This window comes from Mesoplodon densirostris, chromosome 2 (genome assembly GCF_025265405.1).
Source record: "Mesoplodon densirostris isolate mMesDen1 chromosome 2, mMesDen1 primary haplotype, whole genome shotgun sequence".
Classification (NCBI taxonomy): Eukaryota; Metazoa; Chordata; class Mammalia; order Artiodactyla; family Ziphiidae; genus Mesoplodon; species Mesoplodon densirostris.
In genome coordinates this window covers 88,161,335-88,188,187 of record NC_082662.1, presented here as the reverse complement: position 1 = coordinate 88,188,187, position 26,853 = coordinate 88,161,335, and the positions used below count along the sequence as shown (strand labels likewise).

The window sequence follows — 26,853 nt, the reverse complement described above, 5'->3', positions numbered from 1 at the left end:
AACATTCTTGACATCTTTTTATAAATACTGAGAAATATACTTGTCATATGCTTGTGGGTTTCTCTTCTACATATATGACAGCACAGCTACATCAGTTTAATTGACCTTGGCAATCTGCATCTGCCAGTGATGTGTCCCTGAGGGACGGTTTCTGCAATTTTAAGCTGTGGCTTATTGAAGAACTTGTGTGTCACAATACAATTAAGTCTATATAAAAAAATCATCTCATGCATAACATTAAGTTGACTAAAAGTTCCTATTTCAAAACCATTTCTTGTTTTAAAGCTACCTCAGAGTGTCTTTGTTTTTTAAATAAGCTCATTCGAACATAGTAGTGATTAAAGCAGAAAATTAACATAAATCTTGAATGTTTGGTATGAATTAAGGATGTTTTCATTCCTTTTAAAGACTGCATAAAATTCCAGGCACCATAACATTTAACACATTTCTATCCCATTTGCAGAATAATATAGACTGTGAATAAGCACGTTTTGGGATTCTTTTTCAAGTTCTTTTTCTGTTCATCTATGGAACTACCAGGACATATGCTGCAGTCTCCAGCAGGATGCAATCTCATGGAAATCTGTGGGGAAACTGTGTATGATCATAACAGAAAATCCCTCTTCCCCCACCCCCATTATTTTATAAACAAGAAAGAAAATAATACAATCCTTCTATTAATATTCATTTAACACTTCATAGGATATGGCAAGCAGTTATTTGGTTTGCAAATGTAAATATACATTTTTCATCCACTTATGCTTTCATTCCTTCCAAGCTAGATAAAGGCAAAACAGAAGATGTCCTTCTGAGACTTATTTTTATTGTATTCCAAGTTAAACGTATCAGCAGAGATGTAAGAGAGCTGTGAGGAGTCCATAGAAGGATAGTTACAATGACGAGGAGGATGAAAGTCCCTCTAATAAGAAGCAGCTAAATAAATGAACTCCTTCCTGACAAATTATGAATAAAAGCATATAGATTTTTTTCACTAAATCCTTAATTTGAGTTCTAAATTAAATACTTTGGAGCTTTAAAAATATGATTAAGTAATAGAAATAGCTACATTTCAAAAGAGTCATCGAAATCGTGAAAAGTGTTATTAGGATCCACAATCAGAATCAACAAAGTTTCAAAAAATTAATTAATCCCCTCTCTCTGTCTCTCATGTTTAAATATTGAGTCCACTGTGCCTACAGGGAAACGATCCTAATCATTTGATGTTCAAGTTGTAATGAATAGTCATTCTTGTGTTAGCTGCTTAGTGCCACTGATTGAAAACATTTCTGACCCACTAAAGCATCGCTTATATTCTTATAAGCTGTCCATGTTCTATTTTATTCAATTTTTTCTATTTTTTCAATGATCCTTTATCATTTGGACAAAGAAAAAGTTAAAATATTAGATATTAAAATGCAAACAAATGATCTCTATTTTGATTGATGTAAGCTTTGCTATACTATTTAATAACATCATAACCAATTGCTTGATCTCATTTTTTCTATTTATTTCTTAAATGAAACTATGAACATGTTAAACATGTTAAACTCTAAAAAGAGTAGGGGGAAAATTAAATAGGTGATTTTCAAAAGAGGTCTGAGATAATTTTTACTGTGAGAGAAAAATTCTGTTTTGGAATACAGTGTCATAGTTATTTGATTATTTGTGAGGTTAGTTGGATGTTACAAATGATACAAAAATTAAAAGTTTATATTCAGGTCTGACTTCAAGTTATAATTGAGTTAAATATTGAGGAAAGAGAGCATATTTTAAAAAGTAAACATGAGTATGTATGAATGTTTAGAGACATAAAGTAATACAAAGTGTATCCAATGGAAAGACCCATGAATAGAATAGTGCTTTTGAATTCACAAATAAATATTCCTAAGTTGACTTATAGTGTTGGTGCTAAATATTTTAAGAAATGCAAGAATTACTTATTAAACTTCTAGTAATGTCTCCTATTTATTGACTGAGTTAGTGATAGAGCTCTAATATTAAAGTGAATCATACCATATGCATTTGTAAATCATAAAAAAGTTATAAAGCACGTTACTCATGAACTTCAACTTAATTCAGCAAGCATTTATTCAGCATCTACTATTTAAGGTGCACTGTACTGAAGAGTAGATTCAAGTTTTGCGAGACCTGAAGCCTATATAACTTGAGGACTTTCTATAAAAAAGAAAAAAGTTACAAATTCAAATTTAGGTCTTGAAAGAGGCCCATGCAAGTGAGGGACCCTGAAGCTTAAGCTTCAATAACTTCACAGTATATATGTCTTTGACTTTAATAGCTGCTGTGGGAAATCAAAGATAACTAAGGCATAATCCCTGCATTGCTCAAGCTTAGAGTGAAATCTGTGCTAATCTTCAAGGATATTCTTGTAAAAAAATGAGGAAAATGTATAAAAGAGCTTTGATCTCCTAGTGAAATAATTTTGAATTTCTTCTCATTTAAAGACCGTCTTTATTTCAGATCTCTATGTAGGACAAGGTTGTATCAAAGTCTTGGACAAATAAGGTCATTTCTTATACAGGAGAATTATTTTTTACCCCTTGCATGTGAGTGAGTGTGTGTGTGTGTGTGTGTGTGTGTATGTCTCTATACCATTCAATGATGGTGTGTTACAGTTACCATTATTATAATAGGTTGAATTGACAAGCCATGCTCACTATCGACGTTTTGCAACTCAGGTTACTGTCAACAGATGGTAGTGATGATCTGTTATGCAACAGGGAGCAAATGCTAAAGGTCTCTTTTCATGTGACCTTTAAAGACAATAGAAAAATCTTCTCAGAATGCCATTCTGTATTGAAAATAATTACATGAATATTTAATTTTACTCTCAATGAAGGGTGAAATTGCATCAGAGATACAAACAATAGAAGATTTTTAAATAAAAACCTGAGCATGATGGCATTGATCCATCTACTCATCCATCCATCAATCCATCCATCCATCCATTGAATTGAGTGTCTCTTATGTTTTAAGTGCTGTGCTAGGCTTGGTGGCACAGTGGTAAGCAGCATAGCATCTTGTTCTCATAGAACCTACAGTCTTGTGGGGAAAACACAATCAACAGTAGTCCCTTAATAGTTTTCTAGAATTCTAATATTCTTCAAGTAGAAAGCTACAAATATGCACCAGTGTTTATTTTTATGGTTTTTTTTCTATTATTGCTCAGAAAAAAATAATTTTAGAATAACATTTGGCTATTTTATTTTAAACTTAAATTATTCATCTATTCAACAACTAATTTTTGTATTCTAAGAACTTCCAATATTTTCTCCTTTTGTTTATATTGTTATATTTTCTTTTCAATTGGAGTAAAAAATAGCTCCCTTAGTCTATCTTGAGAAGCTGTGCTTAAAATTCATGATATGAATACCTGGAAAGAACATTTTATCTTAAACACTGGCTCAGTTTGCTCCATCATATATGGTACTGTCTACCGTTCTTTATTTCTTCTCTAGATCAACCCCTTAATCTAACTTAGTTTCTTTTATCTTTTCCAAATATCCAGATCCTGTGACGAGTGAGTTTCCTTTAGGTAATTTTTCTTAAAAGGACTCAACCTCTTCCTTTTCCTGACATGTTTGGATTCATTGGAACACAGCATATTTAGCAGATAATTTAAATCGCTTTTACAGAGCAATTTCCACAAGGAACTAATGTTAATGGTTGCATTTGTAGATTTTTACAAAATAAAACAGAAATTGCTGGCTAAATGTAACTGTATTCTGGGTCCATTAAATCTCTTAACATTAAGTGTAAGTAATTTGATGGAAACGTAGAAGATATTGTCTTGTTTTGTTCATAAAACTTGCTGTGAAAGAAAGAGATTGGCAGTTGATTCAAATTCACAATATAACTTACATCTGTGTTACACAGGAATAAATTTGGGATCATACAAGTAGTAACAAATTTGTGAAAATAATGGTCATGGACAAAGTTTTAGAAAATGCATTTTATAACCATTAGAATATTTAAAGGACTGTAGTCTGCCAAACTTCTTACACATAAATACCAGATCTGAAACATTGCCCAAATCTGTGGTCTTTAACACCTACATGTGAGTTTTATTTTGAATTGGTTAAGTCAGTACACTTTGAATGTGTTGTTAACTAAGATATTTCATTAACTTTCCATTTTTATGGTTCATTAAAAACAGTTGTTTGAATCCCTAGAACAATAATTACATCATAATTTTTCTTAATTTTCAAATTATTTTTATGTGATGCACAGATTAGTCATTGCCTGTTGTCTTTCACTTTTTTCCAGTAAAAGAAGCCTTGAGCCCTATAAAATTTAACAGATGGGATCTCCCAGAAGTAGATCCAGAAACTATGCAAACCAGTGAACCATGGGTGTTTGCAGGTGGTGATGTTGTTGGTATGGCTAACACTACAGTGGAATCCGTGAATGATGGAAAGCAAGCCTCTTGGTACATTCACAAATATATACAGGTAGGTGTTTGTCATCAATTTCAGTTAATTTTTTCCAATGGATAAGTACTTCTTTATTTTTGCTACTCATTCATATGAGCATTTCTATAAGGTATATAGTAACTATATATGCAATAGGTCACATACATATTTACTTGGATAAAATTTTTTAAATGTGGACTGGATAGCAGACCTGTTTAGGTGATTGAAAATTCATTTGTGCATTTCTACCAGTGGAATACTATGAAGTTATTTGTCCTGTATTCAAAATAGTTATCAATGCTTAAAGACATAGATAATACATTTATCAAATCTGGATGATATGCAGTATGATATAGAATCTATATTCCTAATAATCTTGCACAGTCCAGAAAATTATGTTGTCTGTCCATGTGGATCAGTGAGTTCCTATTCACTTCCTAAATTATATGCACCTAATTGAAAAGAAAACAAATATTTTATAAATTTCCATTGTAATTATGTTTTCACTATTTGCTGTTATGATACAAATGCAGAATATAAAAATGATAAAATATAAAGTTAAACGTACTCTGGTACAGTAATTTTGTGCTCTTGGGGAGAAAAGCCATATCTACTAGATATCAGTTGTCTTACTTTTTGACAAAATACTCTGTTCTTTTCTTTTTTTTTTTTTTTTTTTGGTTACACGGGCCTCTCACTGTTGTGGCCTCTCCCCTTGCGGAGCACAGGCTCCGGACGCACAGGCTCAACGGCCATGGCTCACAGGCCCAGCCGCTCCGCGGCATGTGGGATCTTCCCAGACCGGGGCACGAACCCGTGTCCCCTGCATCGGCAGGCGGACTCTCAACCACTGCGCCACCAGGGAAGCCCTACCCTGTTCTTTTCTTGCTCTATAATTTAACTAAATGTAGACACAGTAACCTCATTTACATAAAATGTTTCTGGAAAAGTTTGCTCTTGTAAATAAAATCCTTATTTTTCTTTCCTATTCAAGAAAGGCTCTAAATTCACGAAATAATTCCTGCCTCCCTTCTTTTGGTTTCTTTGGTTTCTCACATGCTAGCACAATTCACTTTGTCTTTAATGTTTCCGTTTCCTTGAATATTTTTCTTCCTCTTTGTCACCACCATTTAGTCTATTCTGGTTGTTCTCTACTCTTTCTGTAATTCATCCATGACTACTTACTTACTAGGTAGGGCCTGGACTTGGTACTGATTACATCATATTTTTTATGTTCAGTTAACCAACCTACTCCCACCTCACCTCAGCATCTCTGAGTAGTGGGGCTTGAGATGTTGGGATCTGGGCCAGAGGGTGGTGTGTTGTCCCATAGAGGTAAAGCTCTAAGAATGGGTGTAAACCACAGCCTACTGGTTGTGCATAGAGACAAAGGAAGCAGTGTTTTGGGGAGGTGATAAATCTAAAATTAAGAATTCTGTCCAAATCATTCATAAATCAAAAGGGACTAGGCTAGGAAGAAAAGGGGAAAAGGAATGAAATTTTAACAGACAGAAATCCGGGAATACAAAGGAGACATGTCGGTAATGGTTTTGGCTCTAGTTGCTGCAGCATCTGTATTTTGGAGAGTCCATATGGCCTCAGAAATTCACATCAGGAACAGTTCAAGACAGCTACCCAGGATGGACTCCTGCTCTGGCTTTTTCACTTTTTCTGTCCCCAAACTTATCACTCTTCTAATTTTCTCATTCTACTCTTATTTCTTATTTTCATAGTGTTCTCCCAAGGCTCCCGAGCACGTAACTCCATAATCTGTATCTCCAGTAGGGCATTCTCTTCCATGATCCAGCTGTCTGCTGAACATCTTCACTTGTCTAAACTACATTTCAAATTCACCACTCCATTTGGATATATATCTTACCTACACTTCAGACTCACTTCTTTTAAACCAAACATGATCTACTAAACTTGTTTCATCTCCAGTATTTAACATTTCTGATTCCTAGAGTCAAATCCTCTACATCAATGGTCCTCAAACTCTGGATTACTCAGACTAATAAAATTTTCAAAATCAATTTGGAAACCAATATAGGGCTGATTGCTTCTTGTTTTGCTGAGTAACAGCATTAAAATAAACACTCAAACACATGAAATGATAATATTTACTCGTATTTATTAACAAGAAAGTTTATGAGAAAAGTAGGAAACAGCACAGTCTCAGAATAGAGATAATTCTTAAGAAAACACAGTTGAAAGATTTATGCTAGTGTGTTCACACACCTATTTTTCTCATAAAACAACACTGCTGTACACACCCTTATTTATGAGTTATTTATCTAAATTTTCTTTTCTTCTCTCTCTCATATATGCCTGGTCAATTCTATCCCTGTAAAGACTTTCATACACTTATTTTAATTTGCTTATTTTTTGTGTGAAATACGATTTTTGGTTGACCAGACATCTCACTGACCAGTCTGTTAACTCCTTGAAGAAATGAAAGTAGACCCAGAAGGGAAAAGGCTTTTGTGCTACGCCAGATAAAACCTAGTGAAGATGTGAATTCAGTTTGCAGAAGTGAAAATGGTGGGAAGGCAGAGATGCTAGAGAGATTTGAAAAGGTAAAATTGAACATAGGAAGTGGAGAATGGCGTGTGTTATTGTTTTCTAAATATTTAAATCCATTTGTAGCTTTTAAATTAAAAGACAGAGAGAATGTTTACTATATTTTATGATGATGGTGGTTTTGTAGTGCTTCACAATTATTATTCAGAAAGATTCTTAAGGGTATTTTTTTTTTTTTTTACTTCATTGTTACCTTTCTACTTCCCTGAATCTGATAAATGTGTGCTGATAAAAATGAGCAATCATTGGGCTTCCCTGGTGGTGCAGTGGTTGAGAGTCTGTCTGCCGATGCAGGGGACACGGGTTCGTGCCCCAGTCCGGGAAGATCCCACATGCCGCGGAGCGGCTGGGCCCGTGAGCCATGGCCGCTGTGCCTGCACGTCCGGAGCCTGTGCTCCGCAAGGGGAGAGGCCTCAACAGTGAGAGGCCCGCTTACCGCAAAAAAAAAAAAAAAAACCCTTCAGAGGCTCCTCTTTATACTCAAGATAAAGTCCAAACTCCTTAGCTTGTGATACCAATTTGAATTTCCCTTAACACATCAAGATATCTCCTACATCTGGGCCTTTCCCAACTCCACCCATTTCACCTGTCTGTATCACGCTTGTCCTTCAGGTTTTGCTTCCTTCTCCTCTTCCAGAAACACTTTCCTTCTAGTGTGTTCTTTAGCATCCTGTTTCCCTGATTGAAGCCTTCTTACTGGTCTGATGCTACACAAGCCAGTGGCGTGCTAGTTTACTAATGTACACTCAAATTAAGGAGTGTATTCATCATTAAATAGGAAAAAACTTAGGGATAATTGATTTTAAAGGAATTTAAAGAAGAATTAAGAAAACTAATATATTTGTTATATAAGTTAATTAGCACTGTAAATAACTAGTGTTTTCTTACCATTGTAGCATTAGTTTAGAAAAATGTATATAGTGCCTGAAGTGTATTCATGAATGAAGGTTTATAACACCTTGTCTTATGTTATACTTTGGGGAAGCATGCAACACTAGATAGTGGACTTAAAAAAATGATTTTATACATACATTATAGTATTAATTCCAATGTATAGTATTAAATGTATATCCAATGTATAGTATTAAATCCAATGCAATCATTGCAATTGGATATTTAGAATTTCTTTGAAATACACCTTTTCAGGTAAATGTGATTATTTAAAGACACACATGTTGGGATTTCAGTAATTCCCATAGTTATCTGAAGTGAGCTTCACTTAAATTTTATTAGTTAATTTAATCATTGAGTACCAGCTGTTGGGTCTAACACGACTTTGGGAGGGTACCATGGTGAATAAATGAGGAGAAGTATAATAGAGTAGTTAGAAATTTGAGCTCTGAACTAAACAGATCTGATTTCAACAATACTTTCAAACTGTATGACCTTGGGAAAGTCACTTCATTTCTCTAAGACGTGGTCTTCTTAGGGGTAAAGAAATGATTTGTTAATAAAGGAGCAATAATAAAGTTGCTACCCTATTGGGTTTCAGGGAAGAATACATAAGGGAATTTATGGAAAGTTCTTAGTAAAAAGTCCGAGCTCTAAATATTCATTGTTTGTGAATTATTAGAGATTATTCCCTTTGGACTGTTAAAATGGTATCAGAGAAAAATTATAAAATAGGAGATTTGAATAGAAAGTCAAAGTATAGTATTTTAACAGATGAAGATTGAAAGAGGCTGTTTCAGGTCACAATAAGAGCATTTTATCTAGCCATTCATTTATTCATCCATATGCATCATCTGTCTATCCATGTAGTCATTCATGCATGGATTCATTCATTCATTCAGTAAGCAGTAGTTTTTTAAAATGGTGCTTTACAAATAGTTATGGAAGCATACATATAATACAAAATAACAAATTCAATAGTAAAAAATGTAAAGGCACGAGGCAGTATGGAAGAGATAATGATTGATTCTTCCTGGAGGTGGGTATCAGGATATGGAGTGAGCAGACTTCATAAAAATCAAGATACACGTAAAGAGGGAAGATAAGAAAAACTGGAAGAATACTGAGTGATTTGAATCGCTGGAACTTAAAGAAACCTACTGGATAAGATTGCATAGCTTGCCCACTGTGCAAAGGCTACCCAAACAAGGGTACCAGTTGGCTGAAATCCAGACCAAGCTCCACTCACCAAACAATGGCATCTTTTGCTGTGCTGCTTCTATTCAGAGGCAGGAGGGCCTTCCTTGAATTTTCACAAAGGTGCTTTCTGCCTGCTCCCTAAGCCTTGCACCTGTGCTACAGCTTTTTTTTTTTTTTTTTTTTTACCAAAAGGCAGTCTGGGCTAGTGGAGGCCCTGAACATGGAGACTATATAGGAAAAATGAGAGAAAGGATCTGGGGTTTATTATACTGGCGTTAGAACATGATGAGAATACCCAGTTTGGAAACTTAATTTGGAGTATGTAATGAGCAGGCATGTGGTAGGAACTGTTTGAATAAAGAAGTGATAGTGTCAGATCTGGAATTTACAGAGAGAGAAATATTTTTCATTTTGTCAACATTTCCCTCCTTGTAAGTCATTATTTTAAAATATTAAACTTGCTCTTCTTTAGTTGTACTAATAAGTGATCCAATATGACTTCACCTTACTTGTTTATAATACTATGATATTAGTGGAGTCCAAACATATTTGAGTTTTCTTCTTTCACTTAAAGAGAATACTGACTATCTAAGATAATTTTGACAGTGTACCCAAAGAAAGAGTATGTAACTGAAAGAATGACTACAGGTAAACAAAAAAATGCTATAAATTTTCAAATTTGCACTTGTACTTGTATCTTTGTAATGGATTTATTTAACTAGTGTGTGTATGTGTGTATGTGTCTGTGTGTGTGTGTGCATGTATGTGGACAGATGGATAGATAAAAAGTTCTGTAATAGGAAAAAAAAAAGAAATTAACCACATTAACCCATCACCCTTCCTTCTCTAAAGGAGCTTATAATGATGTTTGAATTCAATTATTTCATCCATGTGATATAGTTAGAGAAAAATATATATGATGTAATAGAAAGCTAAATTTACTATAACAAATAAATGCTAAATTAGTCAAAGAATAGAAATCATTGTTGACTAGAATTATTAGAGAAGACTCAAAAGAAGTAGTCCCTGATTTTTGTCCTCTCTGGAACATGCCTTTTATATTCACTTGTCAACGGTTGAAATAACAGCCACTAATTGTTTAGCATCTATCATACATTGTACAGTTTTTGGTTATAATGACCCTGTTAAACAGGCATCATTATCTATGTTTCATAGCTGGTAAAAATACTATACCAACTTTACCTACTTTACTTTAGGCTCAAATGATAAGCCTATTCAAGGTCAGTATCCTGTTAGAAATGAAGCCAAGATTTGAACACACAAATGTCTAACTGTTAAGTTCCCCTGTACTAAACTACTTCCCTGGTACTTTTCAACTCTGGAATCTTAGTTTTCTTGCCAATTAGCAGCAGTCCTTGATATCTTCCCCTGCAGTATGTGTTAAAATTTAAAAATATAATAATGCAATAGAGCTTCTCCTGAGAGTTCCTCTGTAGTTTGAAACTGAAATTAGAAGATTGTGATTGGAGGCTGTAGTCTGTGTATAACTTAATTCTGGTTAAAAATATACCTTAACCAGAATGATTAAGTGTATAGAAAAGTTCTAGGAATTTGAACTTCCCAGAGAAAGAAAATAGAGGGGCAATTAGCTCAGTTAGTATGATTAAAGACTATTTAATTATTAATTGGAGTAAAAATTAGACATTTAATTATATAGGTAAATCCAGACCATTTATCAATGATAAATTGGTTAAAACCAGAACATTTATTTAAAAACACAGGAGGACGGGGGCTTCCCTGGTGGCGCAGTGGTTGAGAGTCCGCCTGCCGATGCAGGGGACACGGGTTCGTGCCCCTATCCCGGAGGATCCCACATGCCGCGGAGCGGCTGGGCCCGCGAGCCATGGCCGCGGAGCCTGTGTGTCCGGAGCCTGTGCTCCGCAACGGGAGAGGCCACAATGGTGAGAGGCCCACGTACCGCAAAAAAAAAAAAAAAAAAAAAAAATGTTTTGGTTACTCAGTTTACAAGTGACTTTAGGTGTCACTGAATACTTAGTTACAGAATAGTTGAAGTTAAATAGTTACAGAATACTGTTTATTGGCAGTCAGCATTTGAGGTCAACTTTCTACAACAAAAAGTTAATTTTTTTATTGGTTTAGTTTCAGTGTTCCTTCTATATACATGAGTTTGTCTACATGCATGTTCCCAAATGATATTCTTTTTGTGTTTTCTCAAACTTTACCCTTAATTAAATAAGCTGTGTTCCTATCATAAGTATCCATGTTAAAGTGCCTGATACTGTTATGATTATTTCTTTATGTTATACTTTCCATTTTGTCAATCCCTCCTGAAACTAATTCTTATGGCAAAATTATCTTAGAATGTATGTACAGGATACACACATAAATATTAGAGCATCATACTAGATCTAAAATGTCTTTCCTAACCCTGTAAGATCACAGAGCACAGGTATCTTTTAAGTTTTAGTTTTCTACAGTGTTTTTTCAGCTGAACTTTCTACAGTGTCGTTCGGCTTCAGTGAAGCTTATATGATATTTTAATGAAGGTTATAATGAATTTCTCTCACAGTTAATGTATGTAGTATATGGGTATATTTTGAAATAGGTGTTTGTAAAGTTCTTCAAAACTATCATAAATTCCTTACATGGATGACCTGCTTCTCTACTGCTTGAGGTTTTTGTGTATTTTCTTTTGGTGTCATTGAGGCACAAAAGAATAGTTAGTTGTTGAGAGAACTAGATCTCTCAGGGGGTTAGTAATGAGATACAGAGCCTACAACCTTTTGGTCACTAGTTCAGATCTGCCCCAGATCAAGAGTGACAGAAAGCCATTACCATCTATCTGATGGTAGTTCAATAGGCTATGTGAAACAAGTTTGTGATTTCAGTACCTAGTGGAGAGAGAGATATGCCATAGTCCCACCATATAGTGAGTGAGTACAACATGGTAGTTGTGGTTTTAATTTGAAGAGAAAAGAGTCATCCAGTCATTGCTAAGTATTTCATTTTCTCTCTGTGAGCTGAGACTCCTCTTGGTGGATTTGTTAATGGAATGTTGTGAGAAAGCTAGGTTTGTGTTCGTGTTTTTTTTGTGATTTGGGGCCATGAGATTCCCATCCAGAGGAATCCCTATCTGTCATTGTCACTAATAGGGTAAAATTCAGCCTCACTAAATTGACTTTTAAAAAGTGATTTCAGTCTCAGATGGTGATTAATTCAAGATTCAAAGTTACATCATTCATGTCTGCTGTTTCTTCAGTGCCCTTCTGCATATATTTTTTAAATGTTTCATTTTCCTCTTTAATAATTAATTTTATCTACATTTGGACATATGACTGAACATTTAGAGAGGCCTATTCATTCTTGTGAATCTTTCACATGGGAAATACTGAGTTAACAACCAAGAATAGAAAATTGTAAGGACACTTTGAAGATGGGGAATTCAAAACTGGGCACAGTGCAGAAGGATCATTGCTATAAAGCTAATTGAATTATGTGCATTCATATCAATAAATGAAATCTTTCACCTTCTGCCATCTTTAGGATTTGAGATTATGTGAAGGATTTTATCTATCTAATACCTTTAGTGAACTGTCAGGTTATTAAAACTTTTTGATTTGGGGGTCTCTTCGAAAGGTCTCTTTCTAAAGAGAAAAAAGTCCTATGTTTATACTTGAAAGATTTATAAGATCACAGCATTTTCTTAATACTGGAATATTTACAATTTTATTTTATATTGGGGTCAATGATTTTCCAAACAAACCCACACTGTTGGATTGTTAAAATTTTAAACCTATCTCTCATAACATCTATGATGTGAAAATAAAGCCCAAAGAATGGTAGTGACAGTGCCTTATGTTTAAGATTTCTGTTCTGGACAAAGATGAACAGTTGCTAAAAAAATATGACAGTCTGGGATTTTAGAAAACAAACTTAAAAGAAATTATCTATGTCCAAGTCTCTCTTGCTTAGAAGACCTTCAGTGCCAACTTTAAATAAAAGGCAGTTATCATCATCATTGCTTAAAATATCACTTTAATTTCACATCTTCAAAGGCATTCTTTTGCCCTGAAATATACCAGTGGTTTCTACAGTATCTGAAGACCTATGATTTGAGAATTAGAAATTTAAATCACACAGGCTTAATATTAGAGTATTTCCGTTACCCTTTGCAGGTTTTGAGGCAGCTTATTCGACCTTACAGTCTCACCAGGAAGCTAATGGGAAAGCCTTGCAGCAATCTTCACAGGAAAGTTTCCAAATGTCAAGTGTCATCTTTCCAGCTGTTAGATGAATGGGTAGCCAAGAGGCATTTATTTGGGTGTGCAGCCCCTGTGAAATCTGGGTGAGGCAAGAGAAAAGGCTATAATTTGGTGGTTAGTTTACCAGCATTGGTATAGTTGCAAATATCTTAGCCAAGCAAAGACTTCATTTGTGGTTTAATGATTGACAGCCAGCTAGTTTTCTTCTACTTAGGGAATAAAAATGCCTTTCAAAAAAGGCATCATCAATATGTCATACTAATTTTTGAATCCTCCACTGCTTCAAATAAAAACAGTCGTATCAAGGGAGCTGGTTTCTTCTCTAGACCCTTCTCCAACTGAGAGGAGGTAAGGCTTTTCAAATGACAGCTGTATTAAAATCTTGAGGCCTATTGAAAAAGTGTCCTTTAAGATATATTTCAAACTCTTTAATTCCTGTGTTAAAAGAAAATTGGTATAAATCATTGGCCACTGTCAGGTTGAAAAACAATGAATATCAATAAAAAGACAGTTTTAAATCATAATGGATTTAGTTTGAGATAGTGATAGCCTCCGAAAAATAATATTGAAGTATGTCATGGCTAAATGCTGTTTCCATGCTAAGTTTTTCCACTTGGTCAGGATCACAGTATTGAGATGACTTCAGCCCAATTTCTCATTGGGAAACTGGACCTTTAGACTGAAAAAGAATCAGAATTGCATGTGATCTCATTTTTATCCCTTTCAATGGGAAGTAGTAAAGTTAAATTTGCTTACAGTTATTGAAAAATAAAGTCCATTTTAAGTGCTTGTAAATAAGCATACAATAAACCCCATGGTACTATCTATAGAATTTGCCTTTGGTGGTACATTCATGTTAATTTTTGGTGTATTCCCTAGCTAATGTTTAAAGTAATTATTAAGTATCAGAGACAATACTTTTTCTATTAAAAATTCAATTTTAATAATGTGTAGCTTTTTGTATATGAAGGGAGATTTATTTTTTATATCATCTATATGTTGTAAAAGGAAATCAAGGAAAAAATGAGGAATGAGCCTATATCTAATGGAGCTATCAAAACAAAACTATCTAGTTGGTGATAGGGGAAGAAAATGCCATGACTAATAAGTAATTTTAACGCCTTTTATTGACTTTGTATAAGGTTCCAAACCTTATTAAATGGCAGCATTTGACCTGAAAAGTAATTTAAAATGAAATTGTCTCCAAAAGGCAGAATATTTCCTTACCAATATAGCAGTAGATTGCTACTTCAGGCAGATAACTCAAGATTAGAATGGGTAGAAAAAATAACTCTGAAAAATCTGATCCATGCCATACAGAACCTGATCTCAGCGTGTGCTGATGTTGAATGAAAGAACTTAGCCACTGCAGTGTCACTTGGTCCAAGTGGGCTATAGGTGTTAAGAATTCTATGCCAAATCTTTAACACCCTAATGCCTAGAGCTGTATGGTGCTAAGGACAATATCACAGTAGAACAAAGAACTAAAAATCTTTAGGTTGGTGGGGAAAATTCAAATGCAAAATAACTCAGTTGAAAATTTGAGCTAGAATTTTATTCTCTGCATTCAATGATTTAGTAAAGTTGACTTTTATACAAGTTGTAAAGAATCCGAGTTTGGGATTGATATGTACACATTACTATATTTAAAATAGATAACCAAAAAGGACCTACTGTATATAGCACAGGGAACTTTTCTCAATATTCTGTAATAACCTAAATGGGAAAAGAATTTGAAAAAGAATAGATACATGTATATGTATAACTGAATCACGTTGCTGTACACCTGAAACTAACACAACACTGTTAATCAACTATACTCCAATATAAATTAAGAATTAAAAAAAAAGAAAATTATCCTGATAAGGTGATGTAATGGAAGCCTAAAAGTCAAGAGACCTGGGTTCAAGCCCTGACTTAATTATTCGTTAATTCTCCCTTCAGACCTTTGGGAATGTCATATTGCCTTTTGGTTATCTCACTAATGGCTCTGAGACAGCACAATGTACTTATAGAGGTGGAATTCCCAGTTTAAAGACTTGAAACCTGTTAAAGTTTCTGATGTGTTATCTTGTGCCTCACTATTTTCATCCATTAAAAGGACAAAATTATAATTTTTTATGGTTCTGAAATCCAAATAATACATGTTAAAAATAAAGAATCTAATCTACTGAATACCTGCTACATGCTCATTTCCTTTTTAGGAGCTTAACATTCATGTTACACTGAAAAATTACCCCTGGAGTAACCATTTTCCCCCCATTTTACAAATTAGAAAACCTATGCTGAAGTTGGTTGAGAGAGATATGAATATCATCTGATTCAACCACTTAATACATAGGGCAGGAAGCTGAAGAACAGACTTTGAAAGATTAAATTCAAGTTATAGGAGAATTGAATAATAGAACTATCTTCTGAAAGGGCTTTAAAATAAGTATGTTAAAGATCCTCAAAGAGATAAAAGACAGCAATAAGATCCACAAAAAAGAACAGGAGAAATGTAATGCCATCGTTAAGGTGTTGAAACTGTGTGATGGCCATGTTGGGGCTGTAGCCAAGTTTTTTCATACTCAGCCCTGCTGTTCTTTTCAGTAGCTGTGCATCCTCTTCCTCGTGGTGTTCTCTTGGCTGAACTTTAGCTGAGCTTATGGAAGGCAGAACACGTAGGTAAGTTCCTGCTAGTCATCAGAGAGCTCTGTACCAGAGTGGGGATGAGAACAAGGGTACTGGGCTTGTGTAATCCATACAACCACCCCTCGAAATGATGTTATTTCATTTTTGGATGACTTAGCATATATTGCATAGTCACTGCCTGCAGGACAACATCCCATGGGAATGTAGCCTTCAATGTGACGTTTTGTCAGTTTTGTTCTCTATGGTATCCTCAATGCGTAGAACAACGCCTGTGTTATAGTAGGTGATTGGACAACAAACGCCTACCATATGGTAGGTACTTGATAACTGTGGTTGAAAAATTGAATATGCTGAGGATTACAGGGCACATGAGGTTTAGGAAGTAGATCTTACAAATGCACTCGGATCATTGGTGATAAATGCTACTTTCAACTGCTAAAACAGGTGGTGGGGTACAGTTAACATGGAAATGGAAGGGTGAAAATGAGCAGAACAGTGTTACAATTTTTCTCGTTTGATTCCCACAACATCCTTCACAATCGTTGTTTTAAAGATGAGACAAATGAGTTTTAAAGAGGCCTAACTGACTTGTTGAGGGTGGCAAAATAACTTCTGAGAGACTGCACTGGTTTTCTCCCTGCATCCTATCCCCACCTTAGCCTATATCAGAGACTTCTCCTCCTAGAAATACAGAGTTAATAGCTTAACACAAAAGCAGGGATTGCCTGATAGGTTGTTGACTTACAATTTTGAGCTTTTTATTCCAAGTCTTAATACTTAACATTGCTGCTGTCACCTTTCTTAAATGTCAGCTTCTGTTATTTACCTTCATCACTCTCACCTTGCTCATACTGACTCCTTTGTACTACATGGATTTGCTGTCAGGGACCACCTTGTGCTGGTCACCAGGCTTTTCTTACACTAGTCATTGACATCTTGTCAGCAGTGTCGCTGCATTTGCCCCTGGGCCTGTGAATATGGCAATTGTTACCTTCTTGACTGACACTTTGGAAAATTTGTCAACATGTTATTTATTATTTGGGAGGGATCCTTGGCTAACAGAAGCCATTTCTTAAAGTACTGTATTATCCTTTTAACCGACCCTTATGGTTGTATGAAGTAGAGGTTCTGTGTAATAGTCTACATGCTGTTTTCTTTTCTAAAACTTAATTAATTTTAAAATTAATTAATTTTATTGAGGTACAGTTGATTTACAATGTTGTATTAGTTTCTGGCATACAGCAAAGTGATTCATTTATACAAATATATGTATATTCTTTATTTTTATTCTTTTCCATGATAATTTTTTACAAGATATTGAATATAGGTCCCTGTGGTATACAGTAGGGTTTTGTTGTTCATCAATTTTATATATAGTGATTTGTATCTACTAATCCCAACTCCTAATTTATCCTTGTCCCCCCTTCCCCTTTGGAAACCATAAGTTTGTTTTCTATATCTGTGAGTCTGTTTCTGTTTTGTAAATAAGTTCATTTGTATTATTTTTTAGATTCCACATATAAGTGATATCATATGATATTTGTCTTTCTCTGTCTGACTCCACTCAGTATGACAATTTCTAGGTCCATCCATGTTGCTACAAATGGCATTATTTCATTCTTTTTCATGGCTGAGTAATATTCCATTGTATATATACTACATCTTCCTTATCCATTCATCTGTGGATGGACATTTAGGTTGCTTCCGTGTCTTGGCTATTGTAAATAGTGCTTCTATGAACATTAGGGTGCATGTATTTTTCACATTAGAGTTTTCTCTGGATATATGCCCAGGAGTGGAATTGCTGGATCATATGATAATTATATTATTCATTTTTTAAGGAACCTCCATATGGGTTTCCACAGTGGCTGCCCCAATTTACATTCCCACCAAGAGTGTAGGAGGGTTCCTTTTTCTCCATACCCTCTCCAGCATTTTTTTTTGTAGACTTTTTAATGGCCATTCTGACCAATGCGAGATGATACCTCCTTATAGTTTTGATTTTCATTTCTCTAATAATTAACATTGAGAAATTACCTATTGGCCCTCTGGATGTCTTTTTTGGAGAAATGTCTGTTTAGGTCCTCTGCCCATTTTTTGATTGGGTTGTTTATTTTTTTGTTGTTATTGAGCTGTATAAGCTCTTTGTATATTTTGGGAATTAATCCCTTGACAGTCTCATCATTTGCAAATATTTTTTTGCATTCCATAGGTTGTCTTTTTGTTTTATGGTTTCCTTTGCTGTGCAAAAGCTTATAAGTTTGATTAGGTCCCACTTGTTTATTTTTGCTTTTATTTCTATTGCCTCGGGAGACTGACACATTCTGTTTTCTTAATGGATGATATTATACTTAGTAGAAGGTAGAAACCAATGTTATTGCTGTAGCTAAATTGATAAATTGGGCCATTCATTTCAATGTCATGAAAAGGGTATACCAAAACTCTGTTGATACACACATGACCCTTTGCTCACCTCCTTCTGGTATCTGCTCAGGTGTTACTTTATTAAAGAAGCCTCTGTGGGTACCAAATGGAAAACTTCCCTGACCCCATCCATACTATTTCCTAACCCACATATTCTGCATTCTGTTTCTGAGGAAAAACCACTTTAAGACACGATATTTTGGGTCCCTGGACTTAATACCAACATGTGTGTGTAGAGGGGGAGTGGTTCTGTACACCACCAAGCAATGCTCAGCACACCAGTTGGGTGTGCCTACAATTTAACTCAATTCTGACACTGTGCACCTGGGGATAAGTGTCATATCCCACAGGGAAGAGGTCAATCCCACAAGACTGACACCTTCCTCCCTTCTACCACTTCAGATACCAGTCACCAAGCCCAGGTTATCACATGTGTTTCTGACTAATAGGCTATAGATTGGAGGTTCCAGCGACCCCCCTCTATCTTAGGATGCCAATCACAAGAGCAGGTTGTTATCTGTACTTCTGACAGGCTATAAATCAGATGTTCCCATGATCCCCTCCTTGGGTTCAATTAATTTCCTAGAGTGACTCATAGAACTCAGAAAAACATTTTACTTACTAGATCACAGGTTTATAATAAAAGGATATAACTCAGGAATAGCCAGATGGAAGAATTATTATATAGGGCAAGATATGGAAAAAGGGCATGGAGTTTCCATGCCTTCACCAGGCACACCACTCTCACCCAAATCTGATGTTCCTACCTTGGAAGCTCTCCACATCCTGTTCTTTTGGATTTTTATAGAGGCTTTATTACCTAGGTATGATTGATTAAATCATTGGCCATTGGCGATTGATTGAACCTCCAGCCCCTCTCCCCTCCACTGAGGTCAGGGAGACAGGTGGGTGGGACTGAAAGTTCCAACTTACCACAAAGTTGATTCTCCTGGCAACCAGCCCCCATCCTTTGGTTCTTTCCAAAAGTCACCTCATTGACATAGCAAAAGAGACTTCGATTGTTTTCATCATTGAGGAAAGTCCAAGAGTTTTAGGAGCAATGTGCCAGAAACAGAACAAAGACCAAATATATATCTTTCATTATGAATCACACTATCTCACACACACACACATAAACACACACACACACACAGATACACTAATCTATGTTTGTGTTTGTCTCCCACCCCCTAGCCCCCATCACTCTGTATAAGATCCATGAAACTAGAAAGTGTAATTTGTTTACTGCTGTGTCCCTAGATCTGGTCACAATGTCTACCATATAGTAAGCACTTCGTAAATATTGTTGAAAAATTGAATATGCCTAGGAAACATTTTAGGTCATGGGACACATGAGATTTAGGAAGCACGTTTTACAAGTTCACTTGACTCATTGGTGATTCTACATTGAGTTGCTCTATTATTCAGCTCAGGCCACCATAACAATATACCATGAAGTGGGTAGCTTAAACACCAGAAATTAATTTTCTCACATTTCTGGAGGCTATAAGTCTGAGACCAGGGTGCCAGCGTGATCGGGTTCTGGTGAGGGTTCTCCTGGCTTGTAGATGGCCACCTTCTTGCTGTGTACTCACATGGTGGAGAGTGAGCTAGAAAAAGAGAGAGAGAGAGAGAGAGAGAGAGAGAGAGAGAGAGAGGAGCGCAAGTGAGCTGTGAGCTAGCTCTCCGGTGTCGGTGTCTCTTCCTATAAGGGCACTAATTCCATCGTGAGGGCCTCACCTCCATGACCTCACGTCCTCATCTTAACCTAAATAACCCTCAAAAGCCCAGTCTCTAAATGCCATCACCTTGGGGGTTAGGGCTTCAATATATGAATTTGGGGAGAACACAGTTCAGTCCATAGCAGTTGCTAAAAGTGCTGGTACTTGGAAATGGGAGTAAAGTTTTACATGGAAACTGAAGAATTAAAGAAAAAAAAAAAAACATGCCAGGTAGAGAGAAGAGTACATGCAGACCCCCAGGGAAAGATAGAGTTTGGTGGAAGTCACATGTGACTGATATGTATACTTATATAGAGAGTGGAATAAGGTAAGTTTGGATAGGGACAGAGGACCAAATCATGAAGGATCTTGTAGACTATAATAAAGAGTTTGAATATTAACAAAATGCAATGAGAAGCCAATGAAAATTTTTAAACAATCAAATTTATGTATTTAAAAGGCTATTCTGGTGCAAAGTAAAGAGTGGATTTCAGTAGGAGGCAAGGAAAATGGGGAAACTGGGGAAACCAGTAAGAAATAGTCCCAGTAAGAGATAATGGTGGCAGTGAAAATGGATGGAAGTGCTTGGATTCATATATTTTGGAGACACTGTCATTAGATTTGTTGGTGGAAGAGAAATGGGGAATGAGAGAGAACAATATCAAGAACGATTCACAGATTTTTGGCTTAAGCTGGATAAATGGCAGTGTCATAATAAAGTAAATGGGAAAAACTAAGGGAGGAATAGGTTTTTTTTTATTGAAGAACAGAGGAATGTTTGCATGATAATACTTTAAGTTGCTTAACAGCTGGTAGTTAGGGGTGGAGGTAGGGTTTAGACGGAGAAAAAGATCACATTGATTTGAGTTAATATCATTTAATTTTGTAGCCTTATTTTGTGTTCAGGTTACAAATATCTTATTAAAAGCAATGTGAATATAGTCCTATAAATAAGTGAATAAAATGGGATCATTATTTTTTAGAAACTTTTTTATAGACTCATATCTTTCCAAAATTTTCATTATAAACAATAATTTCTCCAAATGGAGAAATGAAATCTGATTTTATGTTATAATTATAATCACTGTACCTAGGCCTTTCCATCATGGAAACAGCTAATCCAAATTAATTTCTGCCTTGTAAGTTTTTTCCCTCAGATATTTCTTCAAAGGGCAAAGTAACTGAGCTGGAGTTAATTAATGCATTAATCCAACCTATGAATTAATCTAGCTGTAAGTAGCTGCACAGTGTTATTTATTCTTTGCCTTAAAATAATCTCAGAATGGATGCTTCTAGAGCAGCTGTACCCCAAGATAGGGACCATTATAGTTATATCACAATGAAATATAAATAAAATGAGTAAGTGAAAGCTGTTTGAGAATTTTAAATTGGAAGCAAGCAACATAGTGATAGTTATTTTCTCTTCTTCAATCAAACATAACACTACCAATAGTCTTGCTTTTAACAGTGTTTTCTTTAAAAAAAATCATTCTACTAAAGCAAATTAAGGAAAAGGTGAAATTGGGATACATAATTATGATGTGATTTGCTTTTCCCTCAACAGAATAACAATTATATATGCAAATTTCTCTGTCTGTGATTCCATGACCCAGCCAGGTATAATAGAAGAATACCAGTGATAAAGAGTAATAATAAAATAATAGGTCATTGTAGTGTAGCATTGTACTTGTTTTTATTTCTGTTCTCAAATGAAAGCCATTATGATTGATTATCTCGTTAATAGCTGACTGGTATATCTTTTTCTTTCTTTTTTTTAAAATTTTGACCTTAGGTATAAGAGTCTGTTCACCAGTATTTGTTTCGTTTTTTAAAATTAATTAATTAATTAATTAATTTTATTTTTGGCTGCATTGGGTCTTCATTGTTGTGCACAGGCTTTCTCTAGTTGCCGTGAGTGGGGGCTACTCTTTGTGGTGGTGCGTGGGCTTCCCATTGCGGTGGCTTCTCTTGTTGTGGAGCATGGGCTCCAGGCACATGGGCTCCAGGCACATGGGCTTCAGTAGTCGTGGCATGTGGGCTCAGTAGTTGTGACTTGCGGGCTCTAGAGCACAGGTTCAGTAGTTGTAGTAAGCACGGGCTTAGTTGCTCTGCGGCATGTGGGATCTTCCCGGAACAGGGCTCAAACCCATCTCCCCTGCGTTGGCAAGCAGATTCTTAACCACTGCACCACCAGGGAAGCCCTGTTTTTCATTTTTGATAATAGATTTTTCAGTGCATGTGTACATATGTTTTGTGTATGTGTGTGTGTGTGTTTAATCAAACCATCATGAATAATTTTTAAGTCAGTTTCCTATTTTGAGGGCATTAATACTTTAGAAAAACAATGTTTATGTAAATAGGGCAACTTGATATAATGTAGTAAGGGAAAGCTCTGAATTCAGATCTTGCTCTACCATGTATTAGCTGCTTATCTTTGGACAAGTAATTTACTTTCTTTGAACCTCACTTTTCTCATCTTCAATAGGAGAATGATGCCTAACATGAAGAGTTGTGATCAAAAAGAGAGAATAAGTACAAAACACTTATCACTGGGCCCAACATAAGTATTATTTGCAAATAGACAAGTATCTTGTTCATTTTGAGAATAAAGTAAGTGACCTATTTTTACAGTGGGCCTTAACATTTGGAAAATGTATTGATGGTTGTCAGAACTAATGCCTTTTAAGCAGATAAGCACTTTTTAGAGTATGTGTCCAGCTTATCTGAAAAATGTAGACATTTAAGATGATGGTGGCTAAACATGAATGTCTCACTTGAGAATAAGAATTAGGAGAAGCGTTAATACGGCTAAAGAAATGATTTTCAAGCTTGGATGCACAGTGCAATCTCCTGGAGAAATTTTTTAAAATTACACTGCTTGAGTCCCACTCAGAGCAATTCTGATGTAATTAGCATGGCGTCTCTCTTGCCAAGACATCAGAATTTTAAAAAACTCTCCAAATGTTTTAGAAAGTAGAGTTAAAAATGTCTGGGCTAGACCTATAAAATATCAACCATTCTGGATAATGAAGCAGAGGAAGTCAATTTGCAGAGACAGAATAAACCTAGATGCACACAGAAGAGAGAGCAAGAGACAGATCCTATGGCTTTCCATGAGGATTCCCAGCCCTTCCTGGATGCCTTGCTGTTTTCCTACTGTTACATGAGATACTTCTATACCCTCATAATAACCTTCTGAACCTAGTTTTTGTTACTTGGAACCAAAGGAGTCCATTTGAATCTGGAAGTTAAAAGTCATAGAGGACCGAAAAATGTGTTATTTTAAGCTGGATCCTGGCAAAATTGTGAGGTGAATTTTTACGTCACTTTGTGTGACTGAATTATAGAATACCTGTATTTACATAGGAACTTGATTGCCTAGAGCAGTTATTTACCATTCCTACTAGATGGCTCTTTTGAGAGCCTTTGCTAAATTCAGTAGTCTTCAAGAGGTAAGAGTTGAATGTTACTCTACGTTAAAATAATAGAATATTGGACTTTTTAAATATCTGGAATACAGTTAATGATTATTTCATCTAAACTGATTATCATCTTATGGGAACTGATATAAAAAAGAGGCTAAGTACCCATGGACAGTAGTCTGATGCATTCAACAAATATTTTAAGCGTCTTTCTGCTAAGTCTTATGCTTGGTGCTGAAAGTAAATTAGATGGGAGACACATACATGTAAGCAACCAAGTACAGAGTATGATAAGGGAACAAGTGAGCTTGTGGAATGCTGGGGAAGTTTCCTGGTGGAGATGACAGCAAGACTGACTCTTGCAGGATTAGTTGGAATTTTCAGAGCAGAAAAGCCAGGCATGAAGTAACATTTTAGGAAAAATAAAAAGTCATAATGCATAGATGCATTAATGACATTGTTTTGTTTGAGAAATTATAAGTGGTTTAATAAACTGAAGCATAAGATGTTGTGAGGGAATGGTAGTAGATGAGACTAGAAAGGGTGAAAGATGTGATTAGAAAGTGTAGGGAAAGGGAAGAGCCCAGATCACAACTGGGATTATATAGTGCTGAAGAGATTATGCTGTATTCTGCAGGTAGTGAAGCTCCTTGAAGGATTTTGTAGATGGAAATGAAATGAGAACATTTACATGTAACTCATATAAATTTGGGAACTCTCATGGTCCATGCATGTCATCGAGTTATTTTTTTTAGATTGAATTGTAAGTAACTAAAATCTTTTTCAGTCTCCCCTAAAAAATTCTGAGGGGGAAAAAGCAAATTTTTACAAAAGTCATCTTTAGACATCTCTCTCATTCTCAATATCTCATGTGGCTGACAATGGCTTTTATAAAAGAAGTGTTACTTTTTATTTTTACTCTCTAAAAATCTGCTGAATATTTAGTTTTTCCTTAATCTCTATTTTTACCCTTGCCCTCCATCCTGATCTCAGTTCTTTATCACTTCAGTCTCTTTTGATTCTGTAGTTTTCTTTTGGTTTCTATTAAGTGCATTTTGAACAACCAGAGATATTGTGGTGATGTTCAGATTATAATTTGATTCCTGAATTAGAGAGCAGAGAGAAGGGGGAAATTTTTTTAAATTCAAGTTCCTGTATTTAACCCTTTTAACTACTTTAGCAGACTCCTCAGTTTCAGAAAATAGAAGGTAAATGAGCTATCCAACAAAGGACAATGAGAATGTCGAAAAGCATTGTGTACTAAAAATAATTATAAATATATAAATAATGAGGGTTGCCTTATGGGAAAGTGATTTTATTTATCTTTGTCTCTACAAGGGGCAGATTTGCCTTTAAGAGTAAGTATTTTATATATAATATGATATAATGTAATCTAAACATATATTTTGAAAATATTTCAAATTCTAATGGAGATACTAATTTGAATAGGTTATAGTCACTGCCCTCAAGGAGCTTATGTTCTGTTTGAAGAGAAAATCAACATGTACTGCACAGTATGATGACTACTGAGGTACAGCCATATTTTAAATGATAAAATATCAAAGAAAAGAGTCAGCTACTTTAGACAACTATATGAAGTCTATTAAGGAAATGCCCCAGGAAGCATATTCTTGCATGAATGAGTTGAGTTTGTAAGGATGATTAGGAGCTTGATGGGTGAAGAAAGTGTTAGGTTATATTTCAGGCTAGCCAGAATACCTAAGATAATGCATGGAGACAAGTGGCAGTGTGATGAATGATCTGTGGTTTTAATTTTGTGTTCAGTTGGTTGGTTGGTAGTTTTATTTACATTTTTCTGTATGTAAGCTCCAGAGACCTTGTCTGTTTTGTTCATCACTAATTTTTTCACTTATTACAGGATAATCACTCTTCTATGTCAATACGTTCTTTTTTTCTGTGTCATTCCTGACACCAGTATAACATTCTTTGTACAGTAGTATCATTGGAGAGCTAGTCCTCATTAACCAACATCTAGGTTGTTTCTTACATTCATTGCTTACTAACACTATCAGATGACTGGAAAAATAATACAGTCTGAAACTGAAAATCTGAATAACATATTCTTTAGAAGGGAATGTATGATGAGGTACACTTTGAAGGAGCTGAGTTTGAATTAACGACAAAGCATCCACATCCAAAGGTCTTGAAGTCTCTTGGAAATCTGAATTTGGAGGTTGCAATTTGGATTTGGGAGGAATTAGCCTTGTGGTGAGAGCTGAAATCTGAGATGCTTAAGTTCCCTGAGCAAGGATGCAGAGGGGAACTTTTAAATTTCAGAAAATGAAGCGTACATTAAGGCTTGAGTATAGTATGAGGTTGACCAGACTGGTTTGCTGTAGCACCACACTGTGGTAAAAAGGCACAGACAAAACAAAACAAAAAAATAGCCCTGTATGTACAGTATGAAAAAAGACTGCCTATTACAACTAAAGATTTTAGGTTATGTCATATCTGCATATACATCAGTAGTAGTTTTGTCAATGAAATAAAATACACATTTTTATAAGAAGGTATACTTCTCAATTGACATTTGTCTGTATATTGATTTTTTTGTTATTTGTTTTGTTGTTTGCTTTTCGTTTTTGTTTTGAAGCTTAAGGAAAATCTTGCAGAGTTTGACCACATCATTCCCTTTCTAAATATTAAGGCAGCAACCTTCTTAAGAATTCCAAAGCAATACTTTATGTATTTAAAACTACATAAATTAAGAAATGCAAGTTAAACTACACATATATATCTACGTCCTTGGGCTATTGTCTAATGCTATATAGCTATAATTATTGACAAACTAAAATTCATCTGTGAGATTGAAGAGATTAGTTATTTCAGTACAAAGCCATGAAAAAAGGAGAAAATGTAGTGTCATTCACCTCACCTAATAATGAACATGGAACCATAAGTATTTCTGCTATCATCATCAGATCAAAGATTGCCCAAAGTTTCTAAGGTTCCTCAAACACGGAAGGTGCTTCTAAAATTCCCCTGGTGTTAACCAAATTGTGGTGTCAGGAAATTCTTCCATAGTCTAACCTTGAAATTCCTTGATTCAATTTAAATTATGATTATTCAGAGCTAAGAAAATCTCACCGAAGGTGTTTATTACCTCACCTATCCCTGTACATACTCACACAGACACAGACACACCTCAAATTAACATGACTCAGATTATCCCTCACTTCCTTATATTATACATTATAACTTTTGTCTTTGCTAATAATCCTTTTAATAGTATTGCCATCCATGTGAGAACAGAAGACATTATGCTCACAGTAGGAATGCACAATAT

General features: G+C 35.3%; 1 protein-coding gene across 1 annotated transcript in view; it reads left to right on the top strand.

The window, feature by feature from the left end:
- DPYD (dihydropyrimidine dehydrogenase) overlaps positions 1-26,853 on the top strand; it is an 820,949-nt gene that overhangs the window by 394,144 nt on the left and 399,952 nt on the right. The window contains exon 12 of the mRNA XM_060090168.1: positions 4,285-4,469. Coding sequence (XP_059946151.1) covers positions 4,285-4,469 — 185 coding nt within the window. The remainder of the gene's footprint in view (positions 1-4,284; positions 4,470-26,853) is intronic.